This window comes from Micropterus salmoides, unplaced genomic scaffold (assembly GCF_014851395.1).
Source record: "Micropterus salmoides isolate LMB-PRFRI ecotype aquatic unplaced genomic scaffold, ASM1485139v1 Ms_hic_scaffold_2, whole genome shotgun sequence".
NCBI classification, from domain to species: domain Eukaryota; kingdom Metazoa; phylum Chordata; class Actinopteri; order Centrarchiformes; family Centrarchidae; genus Micropterus; species Micropterus salmoides.
In genome coordinates, this window is record NW_024041150.1 from 5,587,533 (window position 1) to 5,609,185 (window position 21,653).

Consider the following 21,653-nt stretch of genomic DNA (forward strand, 5'->3'; position numbering starts at 1 on the left):
GGGCAGTTTGAAGGCATCTTACGCGACAGCCTGAATAAAGTTTAAGGTGAAAGAAAAAGTTCCCTCCCGTTGTGACATCACTTTCTTTCTCTTTGATCTAAGATTCTGTGTCAGAATGACATCACTGATTTGCCATCAGCAGAGTGCACAAACAGACGTCAGCTGACAGGGTCGCTCGCTGCAGGCGGTGAAACAAAACAAACAAAAATAAATAACGGGTGTCAGATAGTGAGACTTTCCACCGAGTCACAGAGACAGATGGAACAGTTTTACCAAGAGATGCTCAGGAGACTACAAGCGCTGCATCGAGGTTCTCCGTCACAGCCTGCAGAAAACTGTAGCTGACCCCCCCGCTGAGTTCAGTGAAAGACTGAATAACCACCTTCTCAGCATGGGAATCCAATCATATAGCTCAAGGACTCAAACACAAATCAGTCATTTATATTCCTGAGTGGCTGCAGATCGTGATTGTGTTCATCTGCAAAAAAAAAAGAAAAGTCAATAGTAATAATGAATAAATCAATAATCAATTGTTCCACTTTGACAATAATAATAACGCTAACCACCATATTAAGTTGAAATAACATTAAACTAAGAATAACCATGGTTATCATAGATTATACGAAGAAAATACTTTCTCGTAGCCCTCTGTTTGTAGTGTAATCTCCGCCCTACCCATGTACTGCAACAAGAATCGGGACACCCCCCTCCTAGACCTGAACGCAGAAATGGGAGGGGCAGGGCCAAGCGGTGTAAAAAGGACTGAGCCTCAGTTATTTTGAGTTTTATGCTAAATTAGGTAGCGTTACTATGGAAACTTAAGCTAACTTTATAAAAATATATGATATGATATACTTTGTGATGAAAATGAGCGCTACCTTTTGTAACATTAAGGGGATGAACATCAACAATCAATAATTATAATCTAGTAATACATACGATTCTGAAACGGGCTGTTCTGCTTTATGAGAACTGTCCTATAACTTTTGTACTTTTGAATGCAAACTGCAGACTGACTTTGACTTGTAGCAGAGTATTTCTACTTTCACCTAAGAGTGTTTCTTCCACCTCTGCTGATGTGTTGAACATGTTTGAAGCGTCTGCACGTACCTGGACGCCTGCCTGACAGTCTGATCATTCTTTGGGATGGTGCTATAAATACCAATGAAAACCAAAATATTAACAAACATATGCTAATAAAATAAAAATAAAATGACACACACAGCTCTATTCATTATATTGAATCCCACTCACTCTTTATGTGTTAATGTTGCCGTCGCCTGACACACTAAAGGTCATGTTGCCGGCACTGCTGTAGGAAACATCCAATCAGAGAGTCAGAAGGATGACTTCAGATTTTAACTGGATGAAATGTGGTTCCGACCTTCACGGTCCCCTCAGGATGATCTGCTTGGTGATTCTTTGACTTTTCTTCCAGTGCCACCATCAGGTCAACGTGTTAACGTGTCCAACACTTCGGTTTAAAGAACTGGTGACGTTTAAAATTCAAAGTCAGGTAACCTCCGATCAGAAACCAGCAGCAGCCAATGAGAGCGAGCTGACCGTGACGCGTCCCCAGCCAGATGTATAAAGCTGCTGATTTCTAAGCCTCAAGTTCATTCACACTTTGATTCTCTTCTTTTGTTTTTCTGTGCAGCGCACACAAGGTCAACCTGACGTCGACAGTCACATTTGATCAGGTGAGATCTGTGAGATTGACGCATGGTCAAGACCCATCGGCGTCAGTCTGTAACGCACTGGGGATCTCTATAGCGTCATAGTCAACGCAGTGGGGGGGAAGCCCTGTAGCGCCAGTTTGTGACGGTAAAGACAGGTGTATGATATTTAACAGAAAGTAAGGAGGTGGTCGGGGTGGATGGATGGCCAAACCCCGGCTTTGAAGCAGGAGACCGGGGTTCATGTCACGTGTGAAACAAAAAGTCAACATTAAATATTTTTAAGCTAAGTTATGCGAGTTACGTTATTTTAACCCAAACAATGATCTCTAACCTTAACCAAGTACTGCTTGTGCCTAAACCCAACCAAACTGCTGTTTGAATTCCCAGGGTGGAAAGTCAAGCAGGTGACACGGGTTCAAGTTTTAACAGAAACTTCTTATAATCAGGCAGCAAACGGACAGCGATCTCCACTGGAGATGTTTAGGGGGACAACTAAAACAACATGTAGGCAAAATAAGGGACTTTGATAATTACAACAAAAGTTATGGGGGGGCGTCTGCAGCTGTGAGAATGACGTCACGGGGCATACCTGGAGAGAGACACACCTGGAACACAAATACTACCCACCACAGGACCTTACAGGACGTCACACGTGGCGTTTCAAAATTGCGATGTTTCAAAACGGCAGCGTTTTTTTTTTTAAGTCTTACCAGACGTTGCATATTTGTTGTTGCTAAGCGTTGCTAACTTGACCGCGGAGCCTGGGCGTTATAAAGCGACGCCAAAGGGCTGTTACCAAGCGTCAATATGTGACGAGTCAGGAGTGAGAAGAGAACCAGGCATTAAATGATATGGCGTGAGTGCAGCCTCGCAGATCTACGAGCATGTAGCATGTAGCATGTAGCATGTAGCGTTGGCTCCTCGCCTGTCATTGATGATGTAACATCAGTTATCTTCTTGTAAACTTGAAGGAATGTATCCTGTAGCAGCTTGTAAAGAATTTAAAATGTGTGTGAGCGTTTATCTGTATTAAATGTGCTGTAAAACCTCACTTGCGTGTGTTCTCGTGTTGTCTGTTCAATGTATCCGTGCAGTTGTGAAGAAGCTCCCATTAGCACTTAGCGCTTTGCTCCTCAGCTGAACAGGGCGACAGCAGCGACTTTAGGAACAGGAAACGATAAGAAACTGCCTTTGGAGGAAAATACTGTCTGAGAGCGATCAATAGACAGTGACGCTGAAATCAATCAGGTCAAACAGTAACGCTGATTACACGCTGCATCGTGTCCTGTCAGTACCTCATGTGTAAAGGCGACTTGAATCCAGCGCAGGAGTGGCGGACTCACGCCACATCTATGAAAAGCGCTACTCAGAGGGAAAATTACAGAAGTGAATGACTATTACTGAATAAATGCAGACCATGAAGCAGAAATGAGGTTTTATTTCAGGAAAAGAGCGCTAAATATGCAGTAAACACTCTGAGAACACCAAACATTCATTTTTAATATGCATGAGTTTTAATATTATAAAAATTCTTAAACCTGATCATAATTTGATGTTAAAACAAAATAATTAGTCTAAATTTAATGGTTTCGGTCACCAGACTCACAGCGAGTAAACCGAGGTCTTCAGCCTGATTGGCAGCTGATACAGAAACAGCAGGCGTGACTTTATCACTTCTGATTGGCTGAGCTGACCACAGCTGGTAGGTCTCAGGACTCAGGCCCGTCTTGTCTGAAGTCTGGACTGAAAATATAAAAATAAAAGTAGAGTTTACTGTTTGGTATCTAATGACACAACCTGGTTTAATTAAAAGGCAATAAGTGTCGTCTGTCTGATAAATGTGCACCGTGTTCTCCTACAGGTGGCTCATGCTTGTCTTACCCCCCTAATTAATGCTTGGACCCCCCCAAAAGAAGCAAAAACAACAGTTCAGGAGGGTCTTTCTTCCCTGAAATTGCAAATGCACTCATGCCTTACATTCAAGAATCTTGAAGTATGATTTCTGACACCCCTAAAATGGACCGTACCATTTTCTAACCTTGACGTCAGTTGAATGTCTTGTCTGTCCACATGAGCAGTGAAACGCAGAGTAGTTACTGTAGAGATACATTTTGACATAAATATAGATTTTATTATTTCATTTAAAGTCTTTTATGATTGTGTCATTTGTTTTCACTCTGGAATTCAGGAGTTTTACCTGCCAGATAAATGTTATAATCCAGGTTTGTTATTCCAAATGTATTCAGCTTTATTTATAGTACCAACTCATAACAAAAGTCATCTCATTGCACTTTTTATACAGAGCAGGGAAGAGATCCAACAAAAACAGTGTCTGACTACTGCTTTACTGAACATCATATTCCACTGCGTTCACAGCGAACATGAGCAGGAGGAAAGGAGATATTTGCTAAAAAAGTTGAAACTTTAAACTTAAAATGATAAGAATTAGCATTGTAAGATTTTATTTCACTGTCGCACGCGCCTGCACTGGGTTTCCTTTATGAACTGGGGAAAAAGTTGACCCCACCCGGTTGTCACTGTATAATTCGCACCCTGAGGAAGCTCATACCCCCTGTTAGAACTCCTTCGAGGGAAGTGTTGTACATATTATAAAAATAGGAGGAGGGGTGCTGCAGCATAGAAACCACAGTCAACCACAATGACAGCTATTGAGCAGAAGCACTTCCACTGAATTTAATCCGGTTTTCCGGTTGAGACCACAAACACTCAGACTCAAGAGAAAAACACAGATTGATCTGCAGCCTTTAATTGTGCAAATGGGACAAAAACATCAGGTGAGCCTCCAACACATGGACAGTTGTTAGTGGATAATTGGTTGAACAGGAAGTCTATTGGATAATGGATCCAGGGGTGAGAGTTTCCAAAGGCTGTGCAAGTCAGTTTTATTTATAGAGCACATTTAGACCACTCGGTTCTCCCTCCCAAGTCGTCACATACAGTCCCCTCCAAGAGTTTGATAAACGGTGAGGCAAAGTCCTTTGTTTTCGTTGTTCACTGAAGACATTTGGGTTTAAGATCAAAAGATGAGACAAGAGTTCAGAATTTCAGCTTTTATTTCCTGGTATTCACATCTACATGTGTTAAACAACTCAGGACAAACCACCGTTTGTATTAGACCACAGCATTCTTAGGTGGAACAAATCATATTAAAGTAAATAACATTTAATATTTGGTGGCAGAACCCTCTCTTGCAATAACTGCCTCAAGCCTGCGACCCATCGACATCACCAAACTGTTGCATTCTTCATTTGTGATGCTATTCCAGGTTTTTACCGCTGCTTCTTTCAGTTCTTGTTTATTTCGGGGTGTTTCTCCCTTCAGTCTCCTCTTAAGGAGGTGAAATGCAGCTCTGTTGGGTTAAGGTCAGCTGATTGACTTGGTCAGTCTAAAACCTTTTTCCCCTGATGAAGTCCTTTGTTTTGTTGGCAGTGTGCTTTGGCTCATTGTCCTGCTGCATGATAAACTTCCTCCCCATTAGTTTCAATGCATTTCTCTGTAAACTGGCAGACAAAATGTTTCTGTCCACTTCTGAATTCATTCTGCTGCGACCATCATCAGTTCCATCATCAATAAATATTAATGAGCCTGTTCCAGAAGCAGCCATGCAGCCTGAGCCATGACATCACCTCCACCATGCTTTACTGATGAGCTCGTACGCTTCGGATCATAAGCAGTTCCTTTCTTTCTCCACACTTTGGCCTTTCCATCACTTTGCTAGAGATTAATCTTGGTCTCATCAGTCCATCAGATTGTGCTCCAGAACTTTTGTACTTCTTTGCAAATTTCACTCTGGCCTTCCGACTCTTCCTGCTGATGAGTGGTTTGCATCTTGTGGTGTGGCCTCTATATTTCTGCTCTCTGAGTCTTCTTCCAGCAGTGGATTGTGATACCTTCACCCTGCACTGTGGAGGTCGTTGCTGATGTCACTTCCTGATGTTTTGGGGGTTTTCTTCACAGCTCTCACCATATTTCTGTCATCAGCTACTGTAGTTTTCCTTGGCCGACCTGTTGGACGTCTGTTGCTCAGGACACCAGTAGTTTCTTTCTTTTTCTTTTTTCTCTGCTCGATTTTCCTTCTTTTCTCAGCTTGACAGTGGCTTGCTTTTCTCCCATAGACAGCTCTCTGTTGCTTTATCCTCTTTAACAGGAAATGCAGTCTTTATAGGTTTGAAGGATGAAAACTTAAGACTTGTCATGCAGAGCTATTAAATGTTTGGACAATCAACCTAAAAGGCAACACCTGGGCAACAAGAAACATCTGTCAGTCACATGTTCCAATAGTTCTGCTCACTTGAAAAATGGGTGGTTTAAAACAAACGGTGGTATGTCCTGAGTTGTTTAACACATCTAGATGTGAATACCAGGAAATGAGAGCTCAAATTCTGAACTCTTGTCTCATCTTTTGATCTTAAACCCAAATGTCTTCAGTGAACAACAAAAACAAAGGCCTCACCGTTCCAATACTTTTGGAGGGGGCTGTACGTACGCACAGTCAAGACCCCTTAGTGTCATAGTTCAGTGCACTGGGGGAATGAGTTGGGGTGGATGGTAGGCCAGAGACCTGACGTTCACCCGGGAGACCCAGGTGTTTGTTTCCCGTGTGAAACAAAAAAGTCAACATTGATCGGTTTTAGTTACAGTTGTTTACAACCGCTTACACACAAAATCTTTACACACGATTTTATAAACCTTCCACTCAAAGAGCAAAACCTCACCTCAAATCTCTATTTCTCAGCTTTTCACTCAGTTTTCAGCTGCATAAAACACAATTCTCAAAATAAGACACAAAAATCTAACAGGATGTGACCTGCTTTCATTTTCCAAGCACAACCAATGAAAATGCAACACATCTCATTCTCACACAAACACTGACTGTTTAACTGACCACGCACTGCTTTCGTTTACAGTAGACCTCAAGGTCAAAGGTCAGTGGACAGCAAGGGGAGCAGGAGGGAGAGGCAGGGGACGACAACGAGGACAAGTTCAAGGACGAAGAGGAGGAGGAGGAAGAGGGCAAAGAAGAGAAGGAAGGAGAGCCATCCCTGATGAGATCAGGGCCAAACTTATTGATCATGTGATCAACCACAGGTTGACAATGAGAGAAGGCGTTTACAGTGTACTTTTCAGCACCTCTCAGCAGATTACTTTCACTCACGAACATTGTGTGGAAATGTACACATAAGCCTGTGAAAGAAAGAAGAGCTTCAGCTTTAGAGCGACAGTGTGTAAATGGTAAATCAAAAAAAGAGACATAATTTTGAAAACGTGTGTAAACAGTTGTAAAAAAAAATAACAAAAATACTGTAAGAGCACTAAATATGCAGCTGATTCACTTCATCACTTCTGATTGGCTGAGCTGACCACAGCAGGTAGGTCTCAGGACTCAGGACCACCTCGTCTGAAGTCTGGACTGAAAATATAAAAATAAAAGTAGAGTTTGCTGTTTGGTATCTTTGATTTCTAATGACACAACCTGGTTTAATTATATAATAATTAAGAGGCAATAACTGTCGTGTGTCTGATAAATGTGTTATCCTACAGAGAGATCAAACTCCCTGTTGTCCATGTAATAATAACAGAAAGGCAGCATAGAAACCACAGTCGACCACAATGACAGCTATTGAGCAGAAGCACTTCCCACTGAATATAATCCGGTTTTCCGGTTGAGACCTCAAACACTCAGGATCAAGAGAAAAACACAGATTGATCTGCAGCCTTTAATTGTGCAAACAGGACAAAAACATCAGGTGAGAAACAGAAAGTCAAACTATTGATTGGTTAGTTAGTTAAGTAACGTAGTTATTTTGAACCTTTTCCTAAACCTAACCAAGTAGTTTTGGTGCTTAAAACAAAAGAACACAGGTTCATCTTAAAGGTACACAGGTCGAAGTACAAGAAAGTACAAGCACTGCATCCATCAAGTGTAATAAATCAGAGGGAACAGGTTCAGGTCTTCATTCAGGCCAGAAGACTCGACACAGTGTGAATCCAGTCTGTGTCTCTGCAGGGAGTTGATAACGCCAGTGCCACTCAGGTGTCTGAGCAATTAACACAGAATCAGGAGAAGTCTTGATCCAGGACCCCAAACACAACCTTGAAGCCTAACCTGAACCCTAAAAAACTCAAAGTCCCTGAAGCCCAAACACACACACACAGAGGGTCGACTGTCCACCATGCTGCTTCCTGCGTCAGCCGCCAGTCAAGCAGAAGTCCTGAGAGACGCGCCTGTGATGCATATATTACATGTAGAATCAGTTCTTAAAGAAAAGCAGTGTGAACAGGAGACGGAAGGATTATTTACATCCTTTATTTCAGTGATAGGTTCAGATGTTTTTTTGTATCTTGGTGTAACAATCAATAAAAATACTTTATTTCACCGGTCTGTATTTTCTAAAAACAGATAATCGTTTGGGCCAAATAAAGTGCACTAAATTGCATGTGCATTGGAAATATTTCACATGTAATTGTAGTACCTGTTATGTGTGATCAGCTAAGAATTATTGCATAGATGACAACAGGAGCAAACACAACAGAGGTGGCAGTATTTTAAATGAGGGGTTTGCGTGTTTTAATGGTTTCCGGCAACTCGTTCTCACTCCCTAACTCATGTGGACGCAACAGTATCACCGAAGCTAAAGGAAAATACAAAAAAACAATTCTATTCATATAGCTCATCGATTAAATAAAATATAAAATTATTGGATACAGAATAATATTATCTAATATTTTAATTTCTCTCTCGCAACAATAACAGCAGCCATCTCTGCAACACTTTGCACCTTCCTTTCAAACGTATTAAATACAGACGCTGTCGCACTCACATTAAATTGCGTTTAGGCTTGTTAGATCACACTGTGTGTAGTAAATAAATGTAATTTGCATGTTACCCTCCCAAAACTTTGCACAATAACATTGAAACACCCCAAATTTCATTTTCATGAAGGCAAAAGTAGTAAATGAACAACAGGTGCTATCTTGCACTTCTGAAAGACGTCATTCTGCTGCACGTTAGCAGCTTACGTGTCAATTTGCTGGTGATATCAAGTTTGCACACGTTTTTACTCACACAGACCTTTAGTGAATCTGACCCTTTAGTGTGGCATTAGTTTAAGCACACTGTGTTTGTCTCTTGACTTAGATGAAGATCAGATCACATTTTATTGCTCATAAAACGTGTAAAATGCAGAAATCCAGGGGATTTTAAAGGCTTCACATGCTTTTTCCAGAGACTGTAGCTTTAAAGTACCATAATAATGTCCTGTAATGTATTTTATGTGACTGGGTTATAATTATTGATCACTTTAATGTTGCATCAATGTTAATTGATTATATTTTGTTTTAATAATTAGAATCTACAAAGTAACTGAAGCTGTCAAATAAATGTAGTGAAGTAAAAAGTACTACATTTAACTCCAAAATAGTAGAAGTAGAAGTACAAAGCAGCAGGAAATGGAAGTAAAGTAACCCAAAATTGTACCAGAATGAAGTACTTGATTAAGTGTACTTACCACCACTGATAGTCCAAAAAAAGGTCAGGCTGATGCTTCCAGCTGATTGTGTTTTCAGATGAAAGAGTCACAAAAGAGGCTGAACGAAGATTATCTGCACGCTGGATTATAACTTCTGTGTATTACTTCACTAAACGCAGTAAAACATTTTGACCTTGAAGTAGCAGAGGGACACAGTTTACTGGTGAATGAGGATGAATGGCGGAAGCTTCAACACCTCCGTCCTCTCTGACCAGAGGATTCATTTACGTTCAGTTTAGAGATCTCTGTGAAAATCCGTCACAGGGAGCTTTGTTTTCTGTTCTATTTTTATTTTATTATAGTACTGTAGTCCTACACACACAGATTGATTAAGTAAATAATAAAATAAAACAATAAAATACAACAATCTGTACAAAAGGAGCACTAAAGGAGCAAATGAAAGGCTCGTGGTTATATACACTCCACCAGTCAAAGGATTGGACACTTTCCTTGGTTTTGAATGAAAAGCACATTAAAGTAACATCTAATTTATAAAATCAGACAAACAGTGTAGACGTTGTTATAAAATCCAATGACACGTTGTGTTCGCTAATCCAAGTTTATCATTTGAAAAGACTAATCGATGCTGGCCTTCTACGCAGCGTTGCAAAGAAAAGGCCGTATCTCAGACCGGCCAATGAAAAGAACCTGAGAGGCGTCTGTTTCTTCAGACTAGACCCTCTGATGTGTTTGTCCTCTCTCGGCTGTGCACCGGGGGGGCCTCCCACTCCTCTTTGTGGTCTGGTTAAAGCCAGTTTCTCTCCTGGAATAGCTTCATTTCTCAGAACAAGATTACATAGATGAGTTTCAGAGGAGAAGTTCTTTGTTTCTGGCCGTTTTAAGCCTGTAACGGACTCCAGATGCTGATCCAGTTTTATGCATCGTCTTTAATCAGCACAACCGTTTTCAGCTGTGTTACCATGATTGAAAACTGTTTTCTAATAATCAGATAGCCTTTTAAAATGATAAACTTGGCAAACACAACACACCTCTGTACATATTCAGTTACAAATCAGTTTGCAGCAACATTTAAACAGTGGTGCAGCCCTGATTTCTCCAGCTGAGACAGCCGACAAAGATTAGAACATTCCTCTCCTCTGCTGCCTTTTTTCCCTCAAGACTCGGCTACTGCAAAGCTGTCTGCTGGTGTTAGTGAGGGAAACTTCTAACTCTCACTAAAGCCCCCGACATACTTGCTTTCTAACAGTGCGTAGGCGCAGACAGGCGTAGTCGATGCTTTGTTCACATACTTGCCTGCGTACTTTGCGTGTACCTGCAGGATTAAACCTGAATCCACAAGGGGGCAGACCAGGGCCGGATCATCCCTCGCTGACACCGGATCATCAACCTCAGAATTTGGGCGATGTAAACAAACCAAGCACGGCGACACTCGAGGAGGTTATGATTTTAACGAGACATCGTAACGACGGACAAGCTCCAGGAGTTTTACTGGAAACATCCCTCCATAAATTTCCTTTATTAAGTCTGCTGCTGACCTTCTTCTTCTTCTTTTGCGTTTAACGGCGGTTGGCAAACCAAATGCATACCGCCACCACCTGGGCTGGTGTGCGGAACAGGAGTTTGTGGCTGACCTGCCGTTCAGATCGACATTCTGCCCCCACGTTCATGTGCTGAATTGCATCTCGCGGACGTGTAGCGTTTTTTAAAGCGGTCAGGCTCCTGCCCACATCTGTGATTCCAAAGTCTCTTCTTGTCACTAAAGGTGATTCATTCACCAGGCCTTTACTGTTCAGGCCCCGAGAACTTCCTGCCTGGAGATCTCAGGGAGGCAAACTCAGTGGCATCTTTTAAATCTCTTCTTAAGTCTCACTTGTATCGTATTGTGTTTTTATAAACATTATACTATTGTTGTTATTCTATTATTTTATGTTGATTTTAAGGTAGTTTAAGGCCCCGTGGTGCACCAAAGCGTTTTTTATCAGCTGTGTCCCGCCCCTTCTGCGCTGTGATTGGACAGGTGGGTAAAAAGTGACGAGCGCAACGCTTTTCCCAAAGTTGGACATTTTACAACTCTCGGCGACAGGAAAAAAAAACGCTCAGCGCCCTCGTCACGCCGCTAGTGCTTTTACCAGGTTGCTTTGGTGGACACGGGCCCTAAAAAGTTATTATTATTATTATTTTTATTAAGAATGTCTACACTGTATTTCTGATAAATGTGATTTAATTTTAATGGAAAAAAATGTGCTTTTCATTGGAAAACAAGGACATTTCTAAGTGTGTCCAAACGTTTGACTGGTAGTGTTTATATTCACTGAATATCAGGGCTGATGCTGTGTGTAAAGACCATTCAGTATCATTTCAACGTATTGATCTGGCTGTTAGCTGTCATTACTTTCCCGTCAGTGCAGCAGCTTTCTATTCAGAGAGAGACGACCTTCAAATGTGTGTCCTCGTTCCCGTGAACACTGTGTGTCTCTGCCGCTCAGTCAGTGCCCTACATTCCTCTCAGCTTCCATCAGTTTAACTGCTGATTAAATTGATTCAGGGGTTGCCGTTGACAACCACACACACACACACACATTTGATTTTGATTATTCTTCCATGGATCGATGTCGTAACCAGCAGCTGAGATGCCCTGCTTGTGGTTTACATGTGGCTTTTTTGGCGGTGTGCGACCGTGTTTGTAAAAACCTGAATACAAATGCTACACATAGAAAACACAAGCGGAAGAAGAGAAAATGTGATAAAGGCTTATGTGTGTTGACAGGCTGAACAAGTTTCTGCATTATACTGGATTACAGGTCTCTGCTGACACCTTGTAACCCCAGAGCTTCACCTGCTGGGAGGTTTAATTACAGAGTAGAAGTTTAACGACGTGGTTTAAAGGCTGTGACCCCCCCACTCGTTATCAAAGAAGAAGAAGAAGCAGTCACTTGTGGAAGCTCTTTAAATGACTGAGCGGCGGACCTGCCTGCGCACACTAGCTTGTAAACGCCATATAAAACAACACATTCAGCGTTTGGTAAGACTTTCAAAAGAAAACTGTTAGGTTTAGGAAAAGGTCATGGTTAAGGTTAAAAAACTTACTGTATTATTAACCGAGTCTGGTGGCCTGGTGTGGGAACACATTTTGACAAATAAACGCAGGTCTTGATTAGACGCCTGGTCTGGTTTTTTTAAATCTATAAAAACCTCTTATAGCCCACCGGCCCGCACACAAACGGCTGCGTTCGGATCCACAGTGTACACAAACATTAGCCTGCTCCCTGCTCAGGGAACTTCCCTTAAATTCATCCCTAAATTCTTCCATCCAGAACAACCACGTCAGCTCCGCTCTGTGTTACTCTGGTAACGTAAACACGGCGGACGGGGTGCGAATTACACACGTGACGTCACACTCCAATGAAAACGCTCCCTTGGGGGGCAAAAAGACGTTATTTCCACTGCCTGCAAACCAAAATGCAAGTGATAGACTGTTACTTTGAGTTGGTGAATTAATGATGAATTAATAAACACACACACACATTTACGGTTTTATCTATTTACTTTATTTTAATTTTTGATATATTATTATAATAACACACATGTTACTGTTTCATTTATTAAGTTTTATTTTATTTTTTAATATATATATATTTTTTTATATTTTATTTATTTACTTTTATTTTTAATATTTATTTTTACGGATTTTCTATATTTTATTATTATTATTATTTTAATAACACACAAACACAACTTTTACTGTTTTATTTGCTTATTTAATGAAATGTATGAAATGAATTGTTCTTATGTAATTTAAATGTAACTTTGGCAATATTGTTGTTGCACATTCATGCCAATGAAGCTGATTTGAATTTGAATTACAGTGACAACATGGGGGGGGGGGGGGGGGAGAAAGAAACCCCAGCAGGAGCAGGCTTCAGTAAACTAAAATCTTACAATGCTTACAATATCCTTGCTTATTTAACTAATGTGTGCAGTCTGTAGATGATAAATCTAATTCATTACACCTGTTGATGGTGCTCCATACCACACGACAACTTTTGGAGTCAGAGATCACAAAGTATTCTAGAGCAAAACTGACCATCATGACCGCTCAAAACAGACCCACACAATGTGGAACCAGAACCAAAGACACAGTCATACAATGCAGTCTGCATTATCATCTCTAATTCTTAATTCAAGTTTCAACTTTTTGTTGCAAATATCTCCTTTCCTCCCGCTCATGTTGACCGTGAATCAAATGTAATCTGCGTTCAATAAAGCAGCAGTCATACACTATCAGGGAATTGGGAATTTTAGGGTCTAATATAGTGCAATGAGATGCCTTTTGTTATGAATTGGCGATATATAAATAAAACTGAATACATCTGAAATAACAAACCTGGACTTTAACATTTACCTGTGCGGGTAAAACTCCTGAATTCCACTGTGAAAACAAATATTCTTATTGTAGAAAGACTCACAAAATACTTAAGATGACATAATAAACTCTATATTGTATACAAAATGTGGATCTACAATAATCCTCAATTTCACTGCTCGTGCCTGCACCAGTGTTGGCTAACAAATACACAAACAGGGCGGGCTCTCAGAAAGCTAACATCCCGTGTTTCTGTGTTTGAGGTGTGAAACTTGGTTTGCAGGAGAGGAATCGAGGCTCCCGCAGAGAAACATCTGCTGCCGTCTGAGAATTAGCGCTCAACATGTGTCGTCCTTCGAGAAGCCTCAAACATACGTCATGGAGGCTGTTTTTTATTTTAGGTACACAACGGGGCTCAGATAAAGAAAAAGGTTTAGAAAGGTTAAAGTATTATCAACAAAATGTACTCGTGGTATCATAAGCGAAACCCTGTGTCCTATTAAACTGTCACACTTTCTTTCACAGCTCAGTGAAGTAACTGATGTGTAACTGTAATTCGTCTGCTGATTCCTGAAAAGAACTTTAAAATCTGGTGCTGATTGTAGGAAGAATTTACACGTGGTTCTACTGGAACACTTCTTTTAAATACAACAATTACCTAGACAGTCTAAAGGCCAATTTATACTTCTGCGTCCATCCATGTGACTACGGCTGTTTCTCAATACCGAGTATGCCAAGTTCGGATTTCTGCTCTTTAAAGCTCGGACTTGGCAAGTTCGGCTCGAAAGTACAAGCTCCCAGGAGCGGGAGCGCGCAGTCCGTCATTTTTAAATCAGCCCTGTCTTGAGAAATCAACCACATATTTGGAGTTTAAAAAAACTCTTAACTACTATATGTGACACGAGAAGAGCAGTATTATAAATCACAGTTGTGAGTTTTCTCGTCTGACATTTCCGCTTTTTGGTGGCAAAATCCTTCTCGTCTCTGCGTTTTAGTAATTTCACTAAACGTGACTGCTGTTCAACGTCGTTTAGCTCCGACTCCAACATGATCTGCTTAGTTTCAGCCGGCACCAACGAAGAAGAAGGATCTCAACACAGTGGAGCATAGAAACCGCACCGCTGGTGTTTTGGCGGCGTGATTGCAGAGCGACGCAGACACCAGCGCACAAGTATAAATGCTCCTCGGCTGTTGTTGTTTCTACACCTGCGGCCTGAAGCGACAGTCACGCTCTCCTACCAACACCTGCTGGGATCCGGGGCTTGAGTCTGCACGCTGCCGGCGTTTAGCGCTTTTTCTCCTCCTTTTCTACGCTACATAACACGCCATTTGCCATTAAACAGAGGCTTCTTCATGTAAAACTCCTCGCAGCACCATGACTGGATTAAGGCCTCAGTATGCTTCAAATGAACCCGTGTGTTCGAGGTGTCGTACATCCTGTTGTCATCTACATCCCACTGCCGCCATCTTCTCCGTCCAGCGGTGGAAAGTAACTCCTGTACTTAAGCATTAATTTAGGTACTGGTGTTTTGGCGCTGTCTGCTACGGCATAGACTCAACGTAGAAGTATAAACTGGCCCGGAAAAAGTATAAAAATATTTCCTCTGAATTATCTGAAAAAATTCAAGTACAAGTACCTCAAACTTGCACAGTACTCCGCCTGCTGCTTTGGGGCTTAACAAGTGAAGTAAAGTCTCTTTACTTTGGCAGATTTGTGCGTCCAAATAGATTTGAAGGGCTTTCAGCCTGATCTCCGCCGTCCATTATCGTGATAAGAGTGAAGATTCTCAGAGAGTTTAACAGTTTAACCGACACACAGACGCACAGTAATCGTCTGATCATCAGCGAGAGGCTTTGTCCTCATAATTTCCTTTGATGTGAATTAAGTCAGCAGCAGCAGGTCAGCGGATAATCAGCGTAATGACTTTTCATCAGAGCGCTGACCTAAAGACTCACACATGCCAGATAAACAGCGTGTGTGTGCTTCTCCGCCGCGTAAACACCTGTGTTAATCCGAGCTTTCACCCTCTGAGCTGCAGCTGTTTGTCCATGCAGATAAAAGACTTTGTGGATCAATAAGATTAATGTTTTTTTTTAACTCCCTAACATCAGCGCACAGAGTGGAGCTGCAGGAGTAGATGACCGGACGTCTGTTGGCGCTCGTTGGTTTGCTTTTCCCTGAACAGGTGAAGGTGCCTGGACGAATGAACAGGGGAGCGTTTCCCTCAGAAGAGTTGAAGACAAACGTCAGGATTATTTGGACCGGATTGCAGCTCCTGGATTTTCACTTGCGTCTTCTCAAATCTCGTCAGGTACAGAGAAAGCCCCCCCTCTAAAATGATGATGCTGGTGTATTTTTGGATCATACAGGATTTTTTATTGGCTGTTAAAGCATTGAAGACGACAGAAAGTGATGAAATGTTTCAGTCATTCAGTGCTTTAGTGCCTCTCCACAGAAAAAGTTGTAACTTTAACACTTTTTGCACATTGTAAAGAGAAGAAATCTGACTTTTTAAAATATTTATCCGCCTTATGATGCCTTTATTAGAGAGCAACAGTCGAGACGAGGACTGGAAATTAGTGGGGAGGGACTGCACCTCAGGCCCCATCCACACTACTCTGAGTTTGTTTTAAAACGAATGCGATCTGTGTCCACAGCAGCGTTTTTGCTGCGTATCAGAGTTCATCTCCGTCTGTATTAAAAGGACTGAAAATCTAGGGGCCGTTCAGGTACACTGGGCGTGCGGTGTAAACTTGAAGCAGATGGACTCTTCCATAGTTACAGACGATTTGGCGAAAGAAAAAAGAAATAGAGACGAAGAATCAGACCAGATTCTTGGTTGCATGGACCAATAACGAGCTGGCACTGTTACAGAATGTGACACGGGAGTTAAAAGCGACTGAAGCGGCAGAAAACAGACTGGGAGTCGCAGCAAAGTAAATGCGGCGACATGCACAGTACAAGTGTAGGCTGTAAGTGTTATTTGCACGGTGCAAAATATTTTAATAAAAGTACAGAGTCAAAAACTCTGTCAGCAGCATCGTGTTTCTGCTTTGCATGACTTATGAGACCCAATCAGAGAGCCGAGCGAGAGCGTCTGCGTCATCATTTCCCTCCGTTTTTCGTCTTGAAACTCCGTTTTAGTGCGGACGGGCAAAAACAGAGTTTCAAAACGAAAAACGGGGTCGGCAGCGTTTTCAAACTTCTCCGTTTCAGGTCTTCGTTTTTGCCGTCTTAGGCTGGACGGAAGGAGCAAACGTAGCGAAGGGTCTATGCAGCAGCGTGGACGGGGCCTGAGACACATCCAGGAGTCTTTTAACGATTCCTTTTCAACGCATTCTCATCCAAACTCCTTCAGCGTCCACCTTTTTAGTATGTGGTAGCCTACATGTGCAGATTGATTAGGTTTAGGCACCAAAAAGTACTTGGTTAGGTTTAGTAACAGATCATGTTTTCAGTTTAAGTCATTTTATGTCTTGATCCTTGTTTCAGTCTGTTTCCCTGTTATGTCTGTTCAGTCTTATTTGTCGCGCGCTCGGTTTTGCTCTGTGTATTTTGATTACAGTCTTGTTCGTCTTGAGTTTGTTCCTGTCTGTTGAAGGTTTTGTCGTAATGCCCTGTCAGTTTGGTCCATGTCTTTGTATCGTGCTCTGTTTCCTGTTTTAGTTTGAAGTTGTCTGTTTGCATCCAGCTGTCTTGATTCCACCCCATATGTCTCACCTCTGCGTTCCCTCCCTGCTGTTGTGTTCTGTCCTGACTGGATTTTTTTGTAATGAGCTGCTTGTTCCCTGCCTACATGTGGATTTGTGCCATTTTGTGATTATTTCTGTTGGTTATTTTGGATTCACTGGACTCAGCCACTCCTTATCAAGAACTGTACCTGCTCCACACATCACACGTTGTGCCAACAATGGGTTACATTGGACGCCCAGCGCTTTTCATACAGATGCTAAAGGGTATCGTAGACCAAATACCGATGCTTTGTCAAGCTTTGAGCCCTGAGATGAGACCGAGCTGTCCTATGTATGTATGTAAGTATGTCAGCAGTGAGCAGGAACACTTTACATTTCAGAGCTGCACATCCTCAGATAATTTAGGGTCCAAAATAACAACACACAAAGGATCAATCAGCAGTTTTGTGCAGTGGAGGAAAGTAATTGTACAATATATTTTATTACAGTTTAGGATACAACTTCGTTGATCCTCGGGGGGGGTAACAAATAATATAAGTTATTCTGAAATTACCAATCCTGTATAATAACTTTTGATACCACTTATGCAGGGCTTTTACTTGTAACATATAGTATTTCTACACTTTGGTATGAGTAAGAAAAATAAAGTCAAATATCTGAATTCTTTTTAAACTGTTGGATTTTCAGTAAAACTAGAAATAAACAAAGCTTTAATGAAAGACGGTGATGAAATACGTCCAACAAACTAGCGCCACAGGATGTTAAATATCAGAGTCCAAAACATCTGTTTAACTTTCGGAAATAAAAGCTGATGTGTAAAAATCACCCGGGAGAAACCGGAGCTGTTTGATCAGGAAACGTCTCTGAAAGGTTCACGCCTTAAACTGATGAATCAGTTTTCCCAATGTGGACAAAACGTTCAGAATATAAAAGCTCATCGAGTTATTACAAGAATAGTACTCAGCACAAACTTTCTAAATTAACAAAAAAAAGGTGTGAACAATCCATTTAAATGTGACTCAGGTTTCAGTAAAGTGTTATCAATTACAGCAGCTTTACGAGCTGCTTTCATGTCTGTCACCCTCATTATTTTCCTCATTTTGAGGTGAGAAGCTCTGAAGCCCCTCAGGGTTTATTTCACCCACCTACACAGTTTAACTGTAAACAGACGCTGGGACTTCATTTTTATCAACCTGCTGTCTTTCCCAAGTCGTCACATTTGGACGCATGGTCCCCCTCGGCGCCAGTTTGCAACGCCCTGCTGGAAGCCCTGCAGCGTGGTTTTTGAACGCTCAAAAAAGTGAATGTAGGATATTTCACAGAAAGATCCAAGTAAGGAGGTGGAGCAGAAAATGGACTTTCACCCAGTCCTGTGTGAAATAAAAAGTCAACACTGAAAGTTTTTATTTAGGTTACGTAAGTAAAGTCACGTACGTTTGAACCAAAACCACGATGTTTTCCTAAACCTAACCAACTGGTTTTGTTGCCTACACCTAACCAAACCTAAATGTCATGTGACTTACGGAACATAGTCAGGTCCGGTCGCCTGACGCTGGACTGGAACGGGAAATGGGTCATTTTCAGAGGCCTGGATAAACGACTTGGAGGACTTGTGCTAACTCGTTAATTATCCTAAATATTCACGCAGAACGTTTTTTTTTACATCTCGCCCCATCCAGGCTGTGATTGGTCAGTTTGTGAAAAGTGACATTGATGAACGCATTGACTTTTTCAAAAGTTGCACTTATCAACAAAAGGCGCCTGACATGTTTCCCAGAGCTCCTGGTGATCCTGAAATCCCTGCATCCTGTCTCTTCTCTCTACTTTTAAAAGATCAGCTGTAGCGCCCACTTGAAGCCATTCGGGAGAAATTGAAGGTCACAGTAATTTGGGTAAAATAATAACGTTGCAGATCCATTTGACTCTGCAGCCCAAGAGACACAGAACCAGACGCACTGCCTCCACTCACATACCCGGATACTAAAAGTGACTGTGTTGAGTGCCTACACCTTGCATGAGTTAAAAATGATACGAAGCTCAGGAACAGTTCTGCAGGATGGACGTCCCTGCAGCAGATGACGCCTGGTTTTGTCCCTCTTGTTCAAATGTGCAATTAAGAGTTGTAGCTTAGGTGTTATTTCACATGTTAGTGCAGAACAGTGTTATAAACAAAGGAGCTGAAGTGTGATTCATGTGGACAAACCCAGCCGCCAACTCACCAACAGAAAGGCAGCGGGATCAGAGCGAGTTCCTCCAACTGTGGCAGAGTAAATAAAACGTTACAGTTTAACAGGGTCTGAAGTCATCTTCACATTAAACAATAATGAGCATGTCAATCTACTTGGATCACGTGCAGTAGGCTGGAACTCCCCAACACCTGGAAACACCCAGAGGCGTCACTTTGTGCTGAAAAGTGGAGGGAACATTTAAGGGCTCCGATTAGGGGTGCAGTGATACACTTACTCGCGAAACAGGAACAAAACAAGAGAATATTAGAATAAATATTCACTACTGATATATGATTGGGTAGGGCTGGGCAATAAAACAATAATGATAATTATCATATAATATCATTTTTCTCAATAACAATATAATAAATGTTCAAAATATCGTCAAAATATATTTGGTTTAATTAATTTGAATCGCGAACAAATTAGCACTTAATTTTTCTTTTAAAATATTAATTTTGTTGAGGAAAAGGGACTGAAAAAAGATTTACTAATCATATTTGTTAAATTTTTTTTATCTTAATAGTTTTGAATGTTCTTAACCGCACAATTAACCCTCTGGTTCCTTCAATTTTCACTCAGGAGCAAAAATCATCCTTTAAACTTGAAAGAAATAATAATTTGACATTTCATGATATTAAATTATATGAAATGTTTTTATTGGATAACATTTTTGGCCATATCACCCAGCCCTAGATTTGGGGGGGTGGGGTTCCTCCCCCAGGAGATTCTGAGCACTTAATTTCCTGCATTCTGGAGACTTTTTCCAGACCAATTTATGGGTGAAATGTCTTTTAAAATGAAGGGAAACACAAAATTCAGGTGTAAGGTGACAATACAAAGTATAAAAATATAATGTAATATAATGTAGTACTCTGCAACTTAAGCTTTCTTGGACAATGCACATTCTTAGATATTTATATTGCATTGCATGTTTGTTATTGTGCAAATAAACCTTCTAAAAAGCATTCTCATTTGTTATTTAACATTTCTTGTTGCAAGCAATTTATCATTTTAGCAAATACTTTCAAAAAGTGACGGGGACAAAATCAGCCTTTTTTGGGGACATGTCCCCAGCGTCCCCAGTGTGAATGACACCTATAGAAAGCGACCATATTCAGGAGACTTTCCATTGTGATCCACCTGCTGCGCATCCTGTCGCCTGTCAGTCATTCAGCCTCCTCTCTCTCCGTCTCACACAGAGCGCGTGAGGAGGAGCGAGGAAGAGGAGGCGTGGGAGGATGAGCGTGAACAGCGCGCTGCTGCGGTCCGCGCGGCAGAGCATCTCGTGCAGCGAGCCGAACTGCACGGCGCGCACCACGGACACCCTGGCGCTGTCCGCAGCATCCGCGTGGAGCGGCAACGGCTCCGCGCTGGATGCGTACCGGCTGCTGGAGCTCCAGCTTCCCGCCTCGGCCGCCCCGACGGTGAGTACCTTTACGGTTTATTCTGAGCTCTGCTCCAAAAGGTCTGGAAGCTGCCGAACCAAACTCCTTAGAAACTGTAGCACTTTAATATGTTCATGCTTTTTGATCTCTTTGACCTGACTCCTGCACACCTGGCTGCACTCTCTCTGTTCTGGTGTGCAAGCAACCTGATGAAGCCTCATTCCAGTCAAGGGTTCTTTTAAAAAGATTGGGTTAAATGCAGGGGATGAATATCGCAAGTGTATGTGACAAATAAAGTACATTTGATTTGATTTATTTCCGAATTTAGAAATCAGTCATATTGATTTAAAAACAATCTCATGTCACATTGTATTGGGTAACTACTACTGCCACTGAGCAAGTGAATATTCAACACACCCTTTTTCCCACAGAGATTGGTGCACACTCCAACACAGCTTATTTTCTCAGATGTTCAACATGCAGCTGCTGAGTTCCATCAGGTCACAGGCTACATATTGATCAGGTGAAATGAAACAGACTTAATTTACTGGGTGAAGAGGTGAAGAAAATCACTGCAGATGAACAGGCTGATCCTCGGAGGGTTCCCCACTCAGCTTGGTAGTTTGAATAGGATTATATGTCCTGATATCAGGATAACATACCTGGGCTTCATGAACTGTCTTTTGGCTGTGAGGGAGTTTAGGACTCTGCTTATTGGCCTGACAAATAAATATCTGCAGACCATTGCAAGGCTATAATTGGTTAGTGCTATAAATACTGCTCACTCAGAT

General features: G+C 41.6%; 1 protein-coding gene across 1 annotated transcript in view; it reads left to right on the plus strand.

Annotated features, from left to right (window-relative positions):
* The first annotated feature begins 15,690 nt into the window (after positions 1-15,690).
* LOC119913464 (melanopsin-A-like) overlaps positions 15,691-21,653 on the plus strand; it is a 61,649-nt gene continuing 55,686 nt past the window's right edge. Inside the window, exons 1-2 of the mRNA XM_038732893.1 lie at positions 15,691-15,865; positions 20,677-20,901. Of these exons, the coding sequence (XP_038588821.1) occupies positions 20,716-20,901 (186 nt within the window). The 5' untranslated portion in view covers positions 15,691-15,865; positions 20,677-20,715. The remainder of the gene's footprint in view (positions 15,866-20,676; positions 20,902-21,653) is intronic.